Below are 21,281 nucleotides of genomic sequence, written 5' to 3' on the forward strand. Positions count from 1 at the left end.
GTAATGCAAGGTGGCCTTGAAAGTGACCCAAGGACTCTCATCGAGGATTGAACCCCTCCTTAGTGGAGAGATCTATATCCTAGTCCTTCGCCATCCCAGACATGAGCCTACCTCTAATTTGGGGGCGATGAACGTTAGCTTTTGCTTTCATGACATTTTGAATAACTCATGCTTAGGCTCTCTAATATAGTTTTTTTTCACTCTAATATAGTTTTTTTCACCTCTTTTAATACAAATTAATTACCGTTCTCATAAAAAAACGAAAGGAGGTTTATTTATTTATTATTTATATATATTTTCGTGAAACTGGTTTTGATTGAGAGGAAGGTCCCACGGGCATATTTGGCAAGCCAAGCAAAGCGTTTGCAGACATTCCAGAGGGAGAGGGAGAGGTAGATCGCTTCAGAATCAAACCATGGCTCCCTTGTGCCCTGCGGAAGAAATAACCAATCTTCCGCCTCGCCTACATCCCTCTCTCCTGCCTGCGAAACCCTAACCTCCCTGATCTTTTCTTCCTGCCTCGACTTCGCATTCTCCGGCATCTCCACGGGCCACGCCCCCGGCCTCATGGAAGTGGAGACGTTTGGAAACGGCGCCCCTGCTGCAGTGCCACCCCCGCCTCCACCGTCTCGTTCCAACGACCATGTTGCGGAGTCGCTCAAGCTCGAGTACCAATTGATGAAGGTACCATATGAGCAACTCAAGAAATCGATGCGAGCAAGCCATCGCCTTGTCGAGAAGGAGATGAATGCAGTCATTTCAGGGGTCGCAGAGGTTGTAGAGAAGGATATCTCGAAAGAGGAAGCCGTGCAGCATCTAACGAGCTTAGTTTCACGTTTGCAAGGGCTTAAAAGGAAGGTATGCCTGATCTTTGCAGTGTTGTAATTGCTTTTTGGCATCAATTGTCAATGTAGGAGCAGACTTTGGATACAATTGCATGCAGGTACATGTCTGCTTTGGTTTACAGGGCGGCAAGGCTGTTGTTTAAGTTGTTTAAACTTGTACAATTGCTGATAAATAACTCAAAAGTGGATGAATCAACCCGGAAAACAGATCCATTCGTACCAGGTGGTTGTGCTGAATTGATTCCAATGTGGATACACCAATCATTGTCTCAGGCAGATAGTTGGGAAGGTGTATACAATAGTAGATGCCTCCGGATGAAGGTGTTCTATGCAGACAATTTGGATTTCAGGAGGGAGTCCCACTTGTTTTCTGATTGAATTTCATAGGAACTGAAGAGGGGATAGGACCATGGTTTTCAGCCAAAGTATTTACAGGAGCTGCTTGAAGCGGGCTAGCCTTTCGAAAAAATTCGGCCCACTCAATTCTCATAAGCTTTGGGGCTTGTGTTTCCTCGCTGACATGTTCTGGAGTCAAGAATAATGTGAACTACTTCAAATGCACAAGTGATTGTATCACTGAAATTTGCCCATATAGGTTCTTGAAAGGCGTTTGCCTTGTAGGAGTTTGCATAACTAGCAGAAGCATCTGAGCACAATATAACAATCTTCTTCATGCTCTATGTTTGACTGTAAAGAGAAAACTGTGCTGTATTAGGTAATAGAAAAGTACTTTGTAAATAGCACAAATGAACTTCTGGTTGTGATCTGATACACTCCTGTACAATATAACCAGAAAATATCATAAATGAACATTGGGCTGTCTTTGGAGCATGAGAATGTTTTTGGCAAGCAATCAAAATGCACTTGCTCGCTTTAACTTTTTAACCAGCTCACAATAGATTGATTAATTTGCTCTTGGTCCAGTTACGGAAAATTTTCCTTCTAAGGCGAGTTCCAAATGTGAACATACTGTATGTACTAATGAAGGACTTACTTCAGGTTCAAGCCAAAGAAAATGCTTGGTTGACTTTTGTAAAACCAGTCCTTTTCTACAAGTTGACAATGGACACAACAAGGACCTCTTGTAAAGGAACAGATATGAACTCTCCAGTAGTAATTCTCACATTATGTGAGAAAAGCTTACCATTCTTGTTTGTGCAATCCTGTTTGCGTATTCGGACACTCACACAAGTGAGTTGAATACTGAGCTTATCAAATTGAAGGCACTGGATTAAATACGACAAATGCCAAAGTAGGTCATTCTTGTTGAGAGTTTGGCCTTAGTTATATAGCCATGAACATTCCCACATGGTTATAAAATTGCTTTTATTACAACATTTATAGCATGGGTGGTGTAGCATATAGATATTGACTGAGGGTAGACATGCATTACAATGCTATTGTGGAAGGGGCCTCTTCATAGGATTCTAATTATCCTTGAAATCTCTCCACATCGTATGGGACAAGTTTTTGCAAAAGTTCTTGAATGTGAAAACAACAAGAATGAATGTTGAGGGAGAAGAACTTGCAAGCTACTTTATTCCAAAATGGTGTCCAAAAACAAATACGGAAGAAAATGAGTTTGATGGAAGAAACTGAGACTTGATGGAAGAAAATGAGTTTGATGGCATGCGGTTTGGCATTATTGCCACACGTACAAACCAACTTTGGATAGATCTTTGTGAGGGAATATAGAGATTAGACAATTCATCGGCAGAAGTGATCTTTCTACTCATGAGTCATATATCACAGCAGTAATTGTGATGTATACAAGGGTAAAAGGTTGCCCAACAGTGAATCCATACTACACAACCAGGTGTATGCAATTTACACACCATCATACTTGTTATGCATGTACTATGATTGCTGTCTGGTCTTGCGCAGATGGTCTCAACCACAAACAGCAATACTTGCAATACTTCCTCCTACGAATTTGTATTATTTGGCACATGTAAAAACTTGCCCAGGAATCCAAGGAGAGGTTGACAAAGACTGATAGTCTAGTGAGTAGACAGTCGCTGTAAATAGGTCCTCAGAACTGTGGAAACAAGGGTTGCTACTTGTCGGTTGGCCATATGGCAGAAACGGACAATTTTCCCTGCTGCTGATTGGGCTTCTCATTATTTATTATGCTCTCACATTTAAGACAAATGTATTCTAACTTGACCTATAACCTTCTCCCTAGTCTAGAATTATAACTGTCCTTAGCTACACTGCACATGTTGGTATCCATGAAGCAATGCCTTGAAGATCACCTTAAGACTCTTCCCATGGAAGCCAGCCCTTGAATGTGACTTGGTTGTTTTCTTGCCTGAAGTGGCTTTGCTGATGGGGAACTTTGTTGCTACCATACAAATCCATTGCGACAAGATTACCTGGCAAAATGCCCAGACACCGTAAATATGCAGGTCTGTGCTCTTGCTCATTGAAGCGACATCAAACTTCGTCTGTTTGACTGCAGCAGCCTTATGCTTCAAAGGAGCCTCTATACCACCAAATCACCAATTGGAAAGTGCGCAATCGGCTAACCATTTCTGGATATTGCAGGCTTCTGTGGGCTGCTTCAAATATGAATAGTGGGAAATTCCACGTTTCTGCATTTCCTTGAATAGCTCTGATTTCACGCTCTTAGTGTGAACTTGTAAGAGGCCAAGCAGTAAATGTGTAGCCAAATTTTAGTTGTATCGTGTGACTTTGGAAGCACATTCTTAAGGTGTTCTTTGGGATTGTTTTTTCTCTGTAAGGGTGTGTTTGAACTTTGGATTCAGAATATTATTTTGAGTGTTACTTCTTAATTTGGCATGTATTTTTGAGTAGTCCCTGCTGTCCACGATTTTTTTGACACTTTTCAAGTATGTGCCCATTGAGCTAGCCAACAATTTTTATCTACAGTTCATGTGTGCGCTTTAAAATATGTGGCCATTGAGCTAGCCAGAAATTTTTATCTACAGTTCCTGGGCGTGCTTACACACATGGCCCGAGAGCTGTGAAACTTTGTTGCCATAAGTTGCTTGCCAAGGTTCAAAGGGCTCATATTTTGGTCTACTATAAATAATCTGGCAATTATTACTTCTTCCACATTGCAAGATTCTATCTTATTTGTCTTGTTGGGCTTCCTTTTTCTGCAGCTTGATGAGAGTAACAAGTCTGAACAAATGGAAGTGCAAAGGAGCAGAGCTAGGCTAGACCATCTGGAAAGTCTACAGGTTGGGGGCAAGGAAAATCAACTGAAATGGAACAACTTACGAGTAGATCGCATTTTGGTTGATTATATGCTTCGATCATCCTATTATGATACGGCATTGAAGCTTGCTGAATCCAGTGGTGTACAGGTATTAATTAAGTGCAAAAGGTTAGCTGATGATTTGTTTATTTGAATTCTGCTAAGTTTTGCATGAGCTTATGACTATTACTGTCAATTTTAGGAACTTGTGGACATTGATATTTTCTTGGATGCAAAGAAAGTGATACAGTCTCTGCAAAATAAAGATTGTTCAGAGGCTCTTGCATGGTGTGCTGAGAACAAAGCCAAGCTTAAGAAATCAAAGGTTCAACTACACTGCCACATAACATACTTGAAATCTAAGTTACTTCTCATATGATTTAAATCCATATTAGGCTGCTTCACTATGGAAATTGTAACTGTGAAAAGACTTGGTTGAAGTGTTTCATATTTCAGAACAATAGGTTCATGATTTCCTAATCCATAAGGTTAGTTGGTGAGAAACTTGACCCCAGGTTTGAGCATGACTGCAGGTGACTGTTTAGAGCTTGATGATTTCCCAATCCATAAGGTTAGTTGGTGAAAAACTTGACCCCAGGTTTGAGCATGACTGCAGCTGACTGTTTTTCATTTACCTTGAGTTTAGCTTGTCTTGCATGGGATAGCTTTTGAAGAGGTGGCATTTTGAAACTTCATGAACTGATCTGACCTCTCAGATGGTTTTTAAGATGGAGTGGTTGGAAAGAGGTGCAATCGTTCTTGTCATGTGCTGGTAAAATGCCTCATTTAGAGTGGTCACTTGTGTGCATCTATGTGCAGAGTAAGTTTGAGTTCAAATTGAGACTCCAAGAATTTATAGAATTGGTTCGTGGAGAGCGTATGATGGAGGCGATTATATATGCTAGGAAATATCTAGCTTCATGGGGGAGTACAAATATGAAAGAGCTTCAACAGGCAATGGCAACTCTGGCCTTTAAAAGCAGCACGGATTGTGCTGGCTATAAGGTGAATTTTTCCAATCCTAAACTATTCTCTTTCTGTCACTAGGAAATAGGTTACAGAACCATATTTTAAAGGGTTCTGATGTTTTGATTACGTTGCGTCTCAGTTCATTTCTCTTTGTTTTGTGTGGAATGTGAGTAGATGCTATTTGATGCCAAACAATGGGATAATCTAATCCATCAATTCAAGCAAGAGTTTTGTAAGCTGTATGGGATGACAACAGAATCTTTGCTTAGCATTCATCTACAAGCAGGGTTATCAGCTCTTAAAACACCGTATCCTTTGGCATCGTATTGTTGGTAATTTCTCTGTTGTGTCCTGCATATTCTCCTTAACGTCATGGTGTTTTGTAGCTTTTGCTATGAGGAGGGTTGCACAAAAGAAGATCCATTGTCACAAGAAACATTTAGAAAACTTGCAGAACCTCTACCGTTCTCAAAGCATATCCATTCCAAGCTGGTGTGCTACATAACGAAAGAATTAATGGATGAAGATAATCCTCCCATGGTCTTACCGAACGGATATGTCTACAGTAAAAAGGCAAGGATTTTTCTTAAACATTCCCTTAAGGACATCTATGCTGAGGTTTCTGTTCAAGTAATGGGCTTTGTTGAACTCTAGCCTTGTCATACCAAAATTGGGACAAGTGGTGATTTGATGTTTTTATCTCAACCAAGTTTTGTAGTAAGTACAAGTTCGTATGTTATTTTTGGTGTATTTCGGATTGCGTCTTTTCTTTGTTGCTCCTATTGATATTTAGGTATTGACTTTATGTGAACATTGAGACCTAGAACCATACTATAGTATGTAAACTTGCATAGAGGAGGCTGTTGAGCTAAAAATTCATCACCTATGATTAGCTCTTTTAAACAGCCCCAAAACAATAAATTACCCAAAGTTTCATCAAGTAGGGAGTGGTTCTAGAGTGTGTCTATGTCCCACATGCAAAACCCTAATTTGGGAGGGTCCGTTCATGTCTATAAATAGATAGGGATGTGGTTCTAGAGAGTTTCTGCGTCCCACATGCAAAACCCTAATTTGGGAGGATCCTTTCACGTCTAAAAATAGACAGGTTTCCCACCATTCAATCCCAATCCTTGTGTGCAAGTTTCTCACACTCACATGCAAATTTCAGCCATGAGCCTTCTCCTCAGTGTCTGTCCAACCCATGAAACTATTGCATGTCATCATTAGCCTCTCCACCATCTAGTGTCTTCATCTTGTTGCTGCCTCGTTGCCTAGGGATTTCTACACTGCTATGTTTGGTGTTCCTAGCTATCGCCAACATATTCCATGCTAGAATAACTTGTGTTCGCACCATCAACATCCTGGAGATTAGCTCCATTACTTGGCAATTGCTTCTTGGGTTGTGTTTTGCAGTTGGTGTAGCCGCTTGCACCATCCTTCACCTCCTCTGCTGTCACTTGGTCTTTCTATTGCCTTGATGATCATCGTTTTGCAGTTTCTCTCACTCCAACATATCCAATTGGTGGTTACAACACTTGGGATCTGTCTGGGATGGATGTCACAGTTCGATAAACTAAGCTTTGCCCTTGAGCATTCAACATACTCTTACATTCATTCACCTTAGAGTTTTTCTCTCTTTTTCTCTGCTTGTGTTTGTTTCTGTTTTTGAGTTTTGAGTTTTGCGTTTAGGGTTTAAGTTTTGCACATCATTGTCTAAGTCTTTGTGTGTTTGTCATGGTCGTACTTTCTATGTGCAAACCCTAGCATATCTTCACAAAGGCTTTAGAAGCAAAGTGTCACGGGGACTTGAAATTTTGAAATGCTCTAATCTTGTCGATAACATTTGATTAAGATATTAATCAAATGTGTAAGGTGGTTTAGCACATGTGATGCATGTGGCAGTTATTTCATGGTAATAGGCCAAGGACCTTGAGGATGTAGTGGGTGTTAAAGGCAAAAGCGTGATAAGTACTAGGTGGTACTTGGGGTCGAATTTGGGCCTAAACAATTTATTGGTCACTAATGTTAGTGGTAAGATTCTAAGACTAGGCATTAATTAATTAATCAATCAATGCCAGCCTAAGGGTCAATAATTGCTCAGGGATACTTGGAAGACAAATTGACCTAGCCAATTTAATTTTTGGTTGGTAAAATTACTTTTTCAAGCACTAGAATAATTATTCAATTAATTTTTAGAATTATATTTTGAAAATTAATTTAATAATTTGGATAATGCTAGAAAATGGGATTAAAAGGTTGTCACATGGTAAAACTTGCTCATGTAAGTGCGAAAAACGTTTTTAGGGGTTGGTGAAAGTCTATTCCAATCATTGTGAGAGGGAGGAGGTTGTTAGAGAGCAAAGAGAGGTTATTGATGTGATTTGCAGCTACCATAGATTAGTCCTATAGCATGTGACAACAGTTTGGAGCCCTCCAGGAGTAAGTGACATTAGCCCAAGGTCTTTCTAGTGCAGATGATAGCATATAGGAGGGGGACAACTATCTTTTGGGTGGTCCTAATCTGTAGGTGACAGCTTCCATGGCTGTTTGAGAAGGGCAACAGTTTTTCAGTGTTTCTCGCGATGAAACTCTAAAATTTCTCTCTCTACAGCATTCTCTCTCATCCCCTAGCTATCTCTCAAATTATCTCAGGATTTTTCAGTAGTTTCAGCCATGAGAGGAAGAGATTTGAGTCAACCTTTGCTGTAAAACCTAATTTAAGTGAAAATTAGGTTTTCGACAGCCGTCTTGGGATATGCATGCTTAGAATTAAAGGCCTAGAACTTGAATTCTAGCAATTGAAATCGAGGAATTTTAGGGAGATTCGAGAGGCTAGTCAACCAATATCAGATTTGGGGCTGAATTTGTCTTTTTAGGAGTAGGGTGAATGCCAATTCCCAAGCAAACCAAGGGACAAATTGGTTTGGAGGCTTGCTAATGAATTTTGACACCAAGAGACACTTGGATTAGTTGAGGAGATTAGAGGATCTCAGTTGTACTCCTTTCATTTGCAATATAAGATACAATAGGATCATTCTATATCTCTCTCTCTCTCTCTTTCTCTCTCTCTCTCTCTCTCTCTCTCTTTGGCTCTCATTGTGCGTAGGACAGTCTGTCTCGATCTTTGTGCCTAATCGGCCCCTACAAACTGGTATCAGAGAGTAAGGTGCTACAGATGATTGTCAGGCTGAGGCAGAAGATCAGCGTGGTGACGAGACAGCTCAAAGGCGAGCAGGAGAGTCATAGGCGACAGGGCCAGGCTCCAGCGAGGAGAGTGTGGCGGATTGGCAACTAGTTGACGAGCGTCTCTAGCAGACGTGATGTGCAGACAATGGGTAGTGGGAGCAGCAGTTGACTATAGCAGGTGACTGCAGTAGGCGTGGACTAGGCTTGCAAGTGCAGTGCTGACAAACACCAGGCAACCAGGCGATGACCATGCCATAGCAAGCAGCCGATGGACAGGTCTCGTAGACAGCGCGTGCAGCAGTTGGCGGGCAGCATTTGTCGGGACAGGTCGCGTGTGGCCGGTTGGCGGGACAGTCAAACGAGGTCAACGGACCCCGTCACACTTTTAAAAAAAAAAATCGTTTTTTAAAAGAAAAATAAAAAATTCAACTTGTACCCATTTCTTGACGGGGTTTTGCACGCCAGGCACAAAAGGCCAGATTTATTCAATTTTGGCCCAAAAAATTGGGGCTTCTTCAGACTGAGTAGTGTTCATGTAAAATTTGAGGCATCTGCGTCGGAATTGTAGACATTGTGCACATTTGAATTGGGGATTTCGCCAAAATTGTTGAAATTTTACTCATCTGAGTGAAATTTCTCCACATTGGATCCATAAAATTTGGGGCTTTTCCTAGATTTGGAGAATGTGATGCAGGACAAGCAAATTTGTCTCAGAAATTGCAGGAATTTGTGAAATCTTGCCTCTGACATTTGGGGCTTTTAATGTACATGCACAAATTGGGCTGAAATTTACCCAATTTCTCGACATTGAGGCACATTGGACCTCGTGCAATTTGGGGCTTTTGCAGTTTGGGCAAAATTTGTGCAGCATTTGGTCATTTTATGTACATGCAGGTTGAATTCCGCACAATTTGGACATCAACACTTGGCAAAATTTGGGGGTTTTCCTGAAATTGCTCTATTTTGGCAAAATTGGCCTGTCCTATGCATGACAGAGGAAATGCAGATGTGTGTTTGATGCTTTGAGCACAATATTTTGGGGCTTTTGACTGTTACATGTCGCTTTTGACCGTTACATGTCAAATTTTATGTTCGTGGGTACATGTACAACAGAAATTGCAGCTGAAATTTTGGGATTCCTCATTTAATGTGATGCACATGCCCTTGGAACAGCTGTAATTAGTTGGATACTGCTGTAGCACATGGTTTGGTGCTTCTGAAAATTTAATTACAGATCTGAAATCTGTGCTTCTGCGTGGTCATTTATTGTTGATTGGTACTTGTTTGTACCTTGGTCACTTGGGTGACAGTTTGAGCCTGCATTTGCTGGTTTTTTGGTCACATTTGGGCTGAAAATCAAGGCTGGCAGCAATGATAGTAGTAATCTGATGCACATAAAGAAGCTTGAAGGTGCACACAATTTTGCAGTTTGGCAAAAGCAGTGCTACAATATCCTGTTACAAAAGAAGCAGGCAAAGCCGATCAAAACCAAAGGGGCAAAGCCCGCAGACATGGATCAGGACGATTGGGATGAGTTAAACGAGCTTGCACGCTCAACCATAGAGCTATCGATTTCTGATGCCTTGCTCTTCAACATTGAAGGTTTGGATTCTGCATATGTTATATGACTAGACTAGAAGAACTTTATGCACAAAAGAGTATTGCAAGCAAAGTGTATTGGCTGAAAAAGCTTATGGATTTGCGTATGAAAGAGGGTACAGCAATGTCTACTCACTTGAGTGAGTTTAACTTCATTTTCAGCCAGCTGGTTGCCTTGAAGTTCATGATTGATGAGGAATTTAAGTCTACTTTCTTGCTTTGCACTCTACCAGAGAGTTGGGATACATTTAGGACTGCTATGAGCATTTTTAATGTAATCATTTTGTATTCTGATGTAGAGAGTACTCTACTTATGGAAGAGATGAATCGGTAGAACAATGCATCCAATAAGTCTTCTAGTGCTTTGCATACTAGGGGCAGATCACAACAAAAGGGCAAATATGATGGCAAGGGATGTAGTAAATCACGTGGCAAAGATGTTAAATGCCATCATTGTGGCAAGAAGGGCCACTTTAAACGTGACTGCTACAAATGGAAGAAAGAGAAAGAAAAAGGCAAGAAGACAAATGATAGCAAGGAAGAGAAGAAATACAGTCGGCCTAAGAAGAACAGTGTAAAAATCGAAGAGGTGAATGTAGTCACCCATGACAGTGACAGTGGGAGTGATGTACTCTTTGTCTCTTCACACTTTGTTGCACATGCTTTACTTGCAAATACAGATGATGACATGCATACTTGGATTCTTGATTTAGGTGCTTTCTTTCGTGTCACCCCTCATTGTGAGTGGTTTTCCGGAGTCGACATGGTGTTGTCCATCTTGGGGATAACTATGTATGTGAGATTGCAGGTATTGGTAGTGTGCAGTTACAGTTTCAGCATGGCTCCGTCTTTACACTTTAGCATGTACGGCATGTACCACAACTCAAGAAGAGCTTGATTAGCACAGGGCAGCTAGATGATGATACCACCTTTGGTGATGGTAAATGGAAGATCTGTGCCCATGTTGTTGCCGTGACTGAGCAGCCAAGCGTTTCTTTGTTGCATGGCCGGTTGGGACACATGAGTCAAACAGGAATGACAGTGCTTTCTCGTTTGGGTTACTTGCCTTGTCTTCGTTATGCTGATTTTGAGCATTGTGATCATTGTATTTATGGCAAACATGATCAGAGGTCTCACAAAAAGCCTCTTTCTTTGAAAATTTCTTCTCTAGAGTCAGTACATTCGGATGTATGTCAAATGCTAGGATTATCTTTAGGGGGAAAGAAATATTTTGTCACCTTTGTCGATGATGCTACACGGAAGGTATGGGTTTATCCCATTTGTAGCAAGGATGAAGTGCTTGATAAGTTTAAAAAATTCTTGGCATTGGCTGAAAATCAGATAGATAAGACACTTAAGTTTCTTCGCTTTGTCGATGATGCTACACGGAAGGTATGGGTTTATCCCATTTGTAGCAAGGATGAAATGCTTGATAAGTTTAAAAAATTCTTGGCATTGGCTGAAAATCAGATAGATAAGACACTTAAGTTTCTTCGCTTTGACAATGGTAGGGAATATGTGTCCAAGGCCTTTCAAGCATTTTGTGACAGCAAAGGGATAAAGCGGGAGTTCACTGCCTTTCATAATCCGCCCCAAAATGGAGTTGCAGAGCGTATGAATCGGACCATATAGGATAAGGTTCGTACGATGCTGTCTCATGCTGCATTATCCCATGGTTTTTGGGTAGAGGCTGTTATGACAGCCTTTCACTTAATTAATCGGTCACCAAACAGGTCTTTGGGGAGGGGAGTTCCCCAAGAAGTGTGGTTGAGCAAGCCACCTTCATATGCTCATCTGAAAGTGTTTGGCTGCGATGCTTTTGTGCACATTCGTAAAGAAATACACAGCAAACTTGAGCCAAAGTCCTGTAAATGCATTTTCCTAGGATATATTGACAAGGGTGAAATGGGGTATAGATTGTGGGATCCCGAGAAAAGGAAAGTAGTACGCAGCAATGATGTTATCCTCCGGGAAGATCGCATGCACAAATAGCTCGAAAAGACTGAGGAGGTTTGTAGGGTTGTATTCCAGGAATAAATACCTTTTGGACAACAAAATGTGCCCGCTATACAGCAGCAAATACTTGCTGTAAATGAACTTGTAAATGCAGGAAATAATCAGCCAGCTATTGTCCATGAAAATGAGCCATTACATGTGCAAGAACAGCCAATACAACAAGTTGTTAATGCTGATTTGCAGGCTGAATTGGCAAGACAACATGCTGAAGATGGAAATTTGTAGGAACAGCTAGCAAACAATGACCATTGGGTTAGGAGAACCTCTAGGGCTACTAGACAACCTGACAGGTTTGTTCATGGTGCAATTAATGTGGCTGATTATGTTATTTTGACAGACTATGGTGAACCATCTTGCTTCAAGGAAGCAATGGACAGATAGGACAACAAGAAATGGTATAAAGCCATGTTGTCAAAGATGGAATCTCTTGAAAAAAATGACACTTGGGACTTGGTGCAGTTGCCTAAAGGGCAGAAAACCCTTCCATGCAAATAGGTTTACAAGATGAAGGTCACTTCTGGTTCCTCACCTAAGTACAAAGCAAGATTGGTTGCAAAGGGGTACAAGTAGGAGCATGTAATTGACTTTGATGAGATTTTGTCTCTTGTAGTCAAGATGACTACATTGAGAACCATTTTAATAATCATGAAGCTGTGGTAGAAGAAAAGAGAAGAAGATGTTGCCGGTCCCTCCTCTTCGGGGCCAACTAAACGTGTGACAAGAAGTAAACCAGATTAGCAAAAGGCTGCTGAAAATCCACCACCGCCAGAGCTTGATATGGGAGATGCCCCTCAAGCAAAGAAGACGGAAGGAAAAAGAAAAGGCAAACATTCTGGCTACAAGTTGCAGTCTGACATAGAGACTGCGACGGATCTCAAGCGGATCCTAGAAGAAGGGTTTGTTGAACAAGGGAAGGAAAAAATGGTATGTAAACTCAAAAGGAGTTTGTATGGGCTGAAACAAGCACCAAGAGAAAGGCATCATAAGTTTGATACATTCATGCAGTTCCAAGGCTTTCATAGAAGTCTAGTGGATCATTGCATGTACACCAAGAAGGCAGCAGATGACAGCTTGATTATCTTGGTTTTGTATGTTGATGATATGTTGATTGCTGGCAGGGATACTCATGCATTGGATTCATTGAAGCAAAATCTTCATGGCAGCTTTGACATGAAGGATCTTGGTGATGTAAATAACATTCTTGACATGCGAATACTCAGAGATAGATCGAAAGGTTTACTCTATCTATCTCGGCAGGAGTATATCTCCAAAGTTTTGCAGCATTTCAATATGGAGGGGGGAAAAACAATTGGGGTTCCATTGCCTTCATATGTGAAACTTAGTGCAGAGGACAACCCTACATCTGATGACGAGAAGGCTGAAATGGCCAAGATACCATATGCTCCAGTTGTTGGCAATTTGATATATGCTATGGTTGCTACACGTCTTGACATTGCCTTTGCAGTGGGAGTGGTTAGCAGATACATGGCAACCCCTGACAAGAAGCATTGGGATGTAGTGAAAGGTATTATGAGATATCTCAAAGGCACAAAGGAGTTGTGCATCTGCTTTGAAAAGTAGAAGGCATCTGTTGTTGGCTTTACGAATGCAGACTATGCTGGTCATGCGGACTGCAGGAAGTCCACTTCTGGGTATGTGTTTACTTTCACAGGAGGAGCAGTCTCTTGGATCTCCAGGCTACACAAGTGTGTTGCATTGTCTACTATAGAGGCAGAGTATGTGGTTGCCACTGAGGTACGCAAGGAGGCTTTATGGCTTTCACGTCTGGTGGGAGAGCTTGGTATCAAAGAGTTACCTCTTCTCCATTGTGATAGTCAGAGTGCTATCATGCTAGCACGGAATCCTGTCTTTCATGCAAAGACAAAGCACATACATGTGAAGTACCACTTCATTAGAGATGTACTTGACAACAAAAGCATTGAGCTTGTCAAAGTGCATACAAATGATAACCCTGCAGACCTTCTCACGAAGGGTCTTCCAGCAGAGCAGTTTGCTCATTGCCGACAGATGATGGGAGTTGGATAGATATATGTATTTCAGCTTTGTACATATCTAGACTTAGCTGATTCTTTTCTCCTCTTAAGGCACATTGCCTTTAGGTGGGAGGTTGTTGGGAATAAAAGCCTTGTGCCTTTTAAATGTGCTCAGGTGTGAACACACCCTTAGCACTTGTACTTACACATATATATCTATCTAAAAACCTAAAGGTACACACTTGTCATTGTACCTACAAACGTGTTCACTCTCTCTCTCTCTCTCACTTTCTCTGGCTCTCACTGCGCGTAGGACAATCTGTCTCGATCTTTGTGCCTAATCGGCCCCTACACATCAGAAATCCATCTCTTAGCACAAAGTATTTATGCCTTTGGCCATTGCAAAGCTGATCATAGACATTAGTAAAGTCCGAATCAGCAATATATTGCTCTTTCATGGCATCCAACTTAGTGTGATAGTGCATCAACCACAACATTCTTTTTACCATCAATATTTACAATTTGAAAATGAAACATAGAGAGAAAATTTGCCCATCTTATATGCTTCTCTGATAACTTTGTCTGCGTCAGAAAGTACCTCAAAGTTTGATGGTCTGTTTGCATCGTAAAATCAGCCCCCAACAAATAATATTTCTATGTAGACAGTGCATGAATTACAGCCAAGAGCTCTTTCTCATAGACTTGCAAATTCTTTTCTGCACCATGGAGAATTTGGCTCTCATAAGAACAGCCCCAATGCTGTTACCACATGCATCACATTGAACTATGAATGACTTTCTTAGATCAGGCAACACAAGCACAAGATCTGAAGTCATCTTTTCCTTCAACTTTTCAAATGCTGAAATTTCCACTACTGTCCATCTAAATGGCACATCCTTCTTTTGCAAGGCATGCAATGGAGATGCAATTTCAACAAACCCGTGTACATACTTCCTGTAGTAAGAATATAAACCTAAGAAGCTGCAGATCTCATGCAATTGCCTTTCAAGATAGTGCTGCCTTTCAAATCTTCAAGGACTCGGTGAAGTTCCCCCTTGAATAGCCTGTATCAAATTGCTGAATGAAAGTCAAAGCTTTCAGCCTATCTTGTACCCCACCGAAGGACTCAAACTTCACTACTTTTCCACCCTAATCATAGTATTTTGCTACCCCTTTGGGTGTTAAGTTATCATACACTGGCTGTTGCAAAAAAGGGTGTATTTGTTGAATTTACATCAAAACCAACGCCAAACGGAGCATTTGCATGACTGATATTCATTCCTTGAGTCCCATAAGCATTTGGGGGTGCGGATACAGTACCAAACATGCTACTGTGCCTTAGGCATCAAGCCAATGTTGCCATACATAGGGTTTTGCATATTTCCAGCCATACCGAATACATTGGGCCTTGCACACTATGCATTGGTTGCTGCATACCATAGGGATTTGTGCCATACATTTCTGTATGTGGTCCTTGTCCAACCATAGCATGAAAAATTGTGCTTCCATCAAAATATCTTGGCTGCCCCAATATAGCATGCATGCTTGGCTGTCCAAGATCCATTGGATTGGCATTTCCGTGATGGCCTTGCATTTGCATTTCTTGCCTTGTAGGTACTAACTGTTTTATTTCATTAGCATCTTTGGGAGCTTAAGATGAAGGGTTTGGCATTATCTTTGGTACGATTTGGGTTTGACTGTTACTTCTTTGCAGTTGGCATTTCATCTATGACATGGTTTATGCTTAGGCTACCCAGTACGGGTTATGATGTCTTGATAAATGCTTTATGCTTTGGCTGTGGATGATAGTTGTTTGAGCTCGTCTCGACATTCATTTGAGTATTCCTTTGAGTAGTTGGACATTGACTTGGCTTTTTCCGTTATGACCTTGGATGCTATATGGGATTTGATACTCTGATTATGGATCTTGGCTATTACTTGGATGCACTTACAGGTATTGAGTAGTGAACTGCTCCCTTGTTTTGGCAGTTGCTTATTGAGCTGTGATTGCTCGTTTACATTTGATATGTGAGATATTTATTGATCAGTGGACGTGGATAGTGCTTGGGATTTACAGTTATAGATGTCTTGCTTCTCTGTTGTCTAGCTTCTATGCTAGTTGGGCTATTGTTGCCCGTCCATGTTAGAGAGCAGATGCTATGTATGCTTATCCGTCTATGTACATGGTCTACTTGACTTGGATGTTTCTAGGTGGTATGATGTACTGCAGAGTTATGCGTATGCATATGGTTATGGGCTGATTTCATGGCTGAATATCATATGCTCTTATGACATGTCTTATGCTTTACTGTATTGTGGTTGGTTATGTCATACAGTTGGCTACAACTCTTCTTCATGTGGGAGCTTTTGCATCCTTGATTGATGCATTTATGTCCTCCCATCCATTGAGGTTTCATGAGCATTTGCAGCATGCTTCTACCACTGATATACTAACAGATGATTGTCTTTATGAGCAGGTTTTCTATGTTAGGACAGTCCTCGACTGTTTGAGCTCTGTGGATGTTATGGATAGCCCTATTCATGATGACTTGGATTCCTTGTCGTCTTCTATAGGTTCTTCTACTTCAGATGTTGTTTGCTTCCATTGTGGGAAGCTTGGGCATATGAAGCGTAAATGCTTTAAGTGGATTAGAGAGCAGAAAAGATTGCGCCGCACTAGACATGAGAGCAGAGTCAGTGATACACTAGGTGAGACCGCTGTTGATAGTGGTATGGTGCATGTAGTTACCCATGATGATGCAACTGAAACTAGACTCCTGGCATCGTGTTACCCTACAGATTACTTACTCAGTGATACGGCCTATATCTTTGATTGGCTTTTAGACAACATGGCATCTTGTCATGTTACTCCACATAGAGCTTGGTTCTTTTCTTACAGGGAGGTTGACGGATGTATTTCTTTGGCCCTTGAGCAGGATTGTCATGTTATTGGTATAGGGGATATATACTTGGCTTTGCCAAATGGGTCTACTCTTATGCTTCGTGATGTCTTGTATATACCTATGCTCAGTAAGAGCCTGATCTCTGTCAGTCAGTTGCATGGTGCAAGATATTATGTCTCTCTTGGGGGTACTTCATGGAAAATCTGTCGTGGTTGCTTGGTATTGGCCAGAGGTGCTAGATATGGTAGTGATTATGTAGTGCATGTCTCTCATGTGGGAGATTCTATGGTTATAGTTACGCAGATACCATATGCATTGTTATGGCATTGTCAACTAGGCCATGTACGACACACTGAGATGGATGTTTTATGTGATATGGGCTTATTGCCTGCTCTTTTCCATGCTACTTGCCCTCATTGTACTCATGGTCCATGCATAGCCTCTTTGGCTTATGGCGATCGTGTGAGACATGCTCCTCTAGATCTAGTCCATGTTGCAGTATATGGACCTATGCCTTCCCAGTCACTTGGTGAAGCGTAGTCTTTTGTGACCTTCATGGATCATGCTACCCACCATGTTTGGGCTTACCCTTTGGTACGGATTGAGGATGTTGTTACTATGCTTGACAGGTTGATGGATTCTGCTAGTAGCAGGCTTAGATGCTTGCAGATGGATTATGAGAGTCGTGCTATCTCTCCCAGCTTATGGATCTCTTGTTAGCAATATGACATTGATTTCTTATGCCCACAGTATTATGGGATTGCTCATGGCATGTGCCTGATCTTACAGGCGAAGGTTGCTGCTATGCTTACCACAGCTGGATTGTTTTATAGCTTTTGGGCTGAGGCCCTTATGATGGCAGTCTACTTGGTTAACAAGACACCGTGCTTGACTTTGGACGGTATTACACCGCATGAGGCATGGAGTGGTATGAGGCCCTCCTATGATCACTTGAGGATATTTGGCTGCCAAGCCATTGTCAGTGTCACATGAGCCTATGTCACGCAGATGTATTCTTCTTAGTTATGGAGATGGTGACTTTATGGCTTACAGGTTTTGGGATTTGGATGCCCAACAGGTTCTACACAGCTGTCATGCTGTCTTTTATGAGACGTAGACACTTCTCAGGCCTCTTGATGCGCGTTCAGTGCGCTTTGTGGCTGATTCTATAGCCGTATGTTAGTCTTTCGCTTCGCTGAGGCCGCATACTGTCTTGAGACCCCGTCTGACTTGTGTCCGAGATGCTGGTCCTCTTTCATTGATTGACTCTGGAGAGTTTGGATACTCTCCGTTGTCTTGTATGCGCCACATTGATGCTATGCGCTACTCTGATGATGATGATGTACAGCCTTGTACTTATGAGTTATGCTAGATTGCTCCGTTGTATGGAGCTGCGGGATCACTTGCCTTCTGGATGTCTTGGACTTGGAGATTCCCGACACTTATTGCACAGCTCGCTTTTCGATTGGGCGTTGGGTGAGATGTCATGATTCCTCACCTTGTCTCTTTTCTTTTGTTTTGTTTTTTCACTCCCTGGCCCATTGGCCTTTTAGTGGGAGGTTGTTTGGGTAAAAGGCCCTTGGGCCTGCCCGTGTATAGTGACCGTCCATATTCTTTATTCATATATATATATGAAAGTGCAATAAGGCTGTCATAACATTGTTGACATCACCTACATTGTGTGTGCTCTTCTCTCCCGCGTCTCTTGCATCCCTTTCACCTTGCCAGTCTACGAGTAGCTCCTCGAGTAGTTGTTCTTTTGAGGATAGTGATCCAGCTTCTACCAGCTTGGCCTGCCTTCCCTTTGTATGCATTGCTGTAGTTGAATTGTTCTTGGGCCAGCTATTTGCGCTCACATAAGAATATGATTGAGGGTCTGTCAGATATGCCATTGCCTTGCGAATAGACCAGTAGCTCCTCAAGTTATTGCTCTTTTGAGGATACTTATCCAGCTGCAGCCAGCTTGGCCAGCCTTCCCAATCCAAAAACTAAACTAAAATTAGTTGCCTGACGTCTCCCTTTGTATGGATTGCTGTAGTCGAATTGTTCTTGGGCCAGCTATTTGCATTCACATAAGAATATGATGAAGGTTCTGTCAGATCCATTGTGAAGGCACTAAAAATGTCAGGTCTTTTGTGTCTAGATGAGAGGGAGTGATCAAGGGTTTTCAAAGACTCTCCAAGGTTGCTGAAATTGTGTGCATGTGCGGGAGTAATCTGGGGTCTTATTGGTGCAATCTGACTGCTGCTGAAAGGCCAGCAAGTCCCACTAAGGGTCAACTGGTCATAAACGACATATTTGTTTTTTTCAGGAAGTTGGTTCTGTGGAGAAGAGAATTGTGGTTGTTAGTGCAAGAGCTGGGTGAATCCCACGTAATGTTTCATAGGACAGGCTATGCTCTAAGCACTTTTGCCTTAGCTGCATTAAAAGTTAACTAACAGATGCTGGGGAAACAAGGCTCAAACTAGCTTCTTGGAAAAGTGAGTGCAACATTGGCAAAATGTGTCCAGATTTTCCATCCAACACCAAAAGTTCTTTTGTTTTTTTTTTTTGGGTCGTATGACTTCTTTCTGTGAGTGCTGCTCCATCTGGATACATAACCCTGTATTTGACCTGTAGCATCATTTGGAGAGTGAAGAATACGTAACATATAAATTCTGTGGTTGGATTTGCAGAGTTTTAACTTTGTACATTGCACATGTGCTCAGGCTCTTGAAGACATGGCAAGGCTTAGTGGTGGCAAAATCACATGTCCCAGGACTGGATTTGTGTATGGCCTCAATGATCTAATCAAGGCCTATATTTCATAAATATTGAAGGGTATGGCCAACCTTCATTCTGAAGACTATTTATTAGCATAAATTAAAGCAAGAAGTCACTTGTGGGAGTCAAGTGTATTTTTAAACTTCTGGATGATTCACTAAACCTCGTCTGTCAGACCAACAGTTACCTGGATGATTCACTAAACCTCATCTGTGAGACCAACAGTTACCATTCTTTGTATGTATTTACTGTAGATCCTAACTGCACAAAGAATTTGTATATTTGACCTTTTAAACTTTAAATGATGTTGTACTCAAGTACAACGAGACTATTTGCAGCATTGACGCTGTTAACTAATGTGGTGCTGTTCTGCAAAGTCGTTTCTTTCAAGCAGCAGCTTTTCATGGCTGTTGTCTATCATGTGTTTGTTTCTATGTGATGTCTTTAAAAAAACTAAGTTTTTCAGTGAATGCGTTGCTATTTCAAGGCACTGTACAAGTCGTGTGTGTGTTCTCACATTAGCAATTCTTCTCATGTTAGCAGCTGACTGATAACAAGAGGTTTGGTTGTAGAGCTTTATGATCTCAATTTATCCAGGCCTCACATCTCAAGAGAAAAGTTGGTAATGGTCTTTTTAAATCAAGCTGGAAAGATTAATGCACGTTCAATTTACCTCGCTCCCAACTGAAGCGTAAAGCTTCCAAATGTCTTTAATAGAGAAGCCCATTGCACCCGCCAATTAGACTCTGGAGTGTGCAACCTGACAAGGTCCTGTAGAAGGTTGACTCTCTTTTCAAAATCAAATTCCTACTCATCAGGTGATCTGATGTGACACATGGTGCTGTATTATGACATTATTTTGTTTGATGCTTTGATTCAATCCTTGTTCTCAAATGTAATCAGGAGAGTACCATGAAGAAATCATTTCAAGCGATTCAGCGAACAAAATTAGATCATTTTTGTGCAAGGGAGTTTGAGGGAGAATGAATTTCAACAGTAGTGACGAGGCATATATATGAGCACACCCATGTTGGAGAGTGTATGTGTAGTGTGCTTTGGTAGGGTTTCCATCTTGGGCCACAAGGATGTAAATGCCTAATTAGGGGCAGTCGATGAATGAGACACTTGCATTTGGTGATTGCTACTGTACTTGTCGAATAGTTGGCTCTCTTGATAAACATGTCTAGGTTCATTCCCTTTGGGGTTAAAAGTGTTGGAGATTGTCACATGCTACAAAGTCCATATTTTTCTCAATCCTTGCTTGAAAGTATAGCTTGGATTGAATACGTGATCTGTACTTTGGTTCCCTTGAATATTTTGATTGCTTTCATACTCCGACTTTATCTTGCACGCTATGAAACTTTCAAGTTACTTGATTCTTTTTTTTTTCTGAGAGAGCACATGCATGCATGTCTACACATGCTTTGGTAGGCAAATGGTAGACCAAATGCAATGTCATTATTAGTAGTGTGCATTTTAAATAGGCATTCACATCCTTATGGCTCAAGGTGGAAATCCTAAATTGTTCACATAATTGATGACCATTGCTATGCTCGCCTCATTGTTAGACTCTTTTGGTAAACATGTGTAGGTTCACTCCCTATATGATTTGGATACTATTCACACGCAACAAGTTAGGGACACGGACACGCGCGCGCACACACACTCACTCACTCACACACACTCTCTCATATGTTTTGTCATTGGGTTCTTTGATATGTTACATTGTAGCATGGATCCCACTCATGGGCAAAGATGGTAAAGATTAAAGATGGGTGAGAGT

The 21,281-nt window shown here is 41.4% G+C and overlaps 1 protein-coding gene across 1 annotated transcript; it reads left to right on the forward strand.

The window, feature by feature from the left end:
* The first annotated feature begins 332 nt into the window (after positions 1-332).
* Positions 333-19,936, forward strand: LOC148014266 (LisH/CRA/RING-U-box domains-containing protein). The gene is made up of 7 exons (XM_087666220.1): positions 333-858; positions 3,974-4,177; positions 4,271-4,393; positions 4,888-5,073; positions 5,212-5,345; positions 5,424-5,610; positions 19,444-19,936. Exons 1-7 carry the CDS (start codon positions 568-570, stop codon positions 19,543-19,545), a joined length of 1,227 nt encoding a protein of 408 aa, XP_087522346.1. The 5' UTR covers positions 333-567; the 3' UTR covers positions 19,546-19,936.
* The last annotated feature ends 1,345 nt before the right edge of the window (positions 19,937-21,281 follow it).

The sequence above is a fragment of the Lygodium microphyllum genome, chromosome 25 (genome assembly GCF_053477565.2).
Source record: "Lygodium microphyllum isolate KBCC chromosome 25, Lygodium_microphyllum_v1.1.10, whole genome shotgun sequence".
In the NCBI taxonomy this organism is placed as follows: domain Eukaryota; kingdom Viridiplantae; phylum Streptophyta; class Polypodiopsida; order Schizaeales; family Lygodiaceae; genus Lygodium; species Lygodium microphyllum.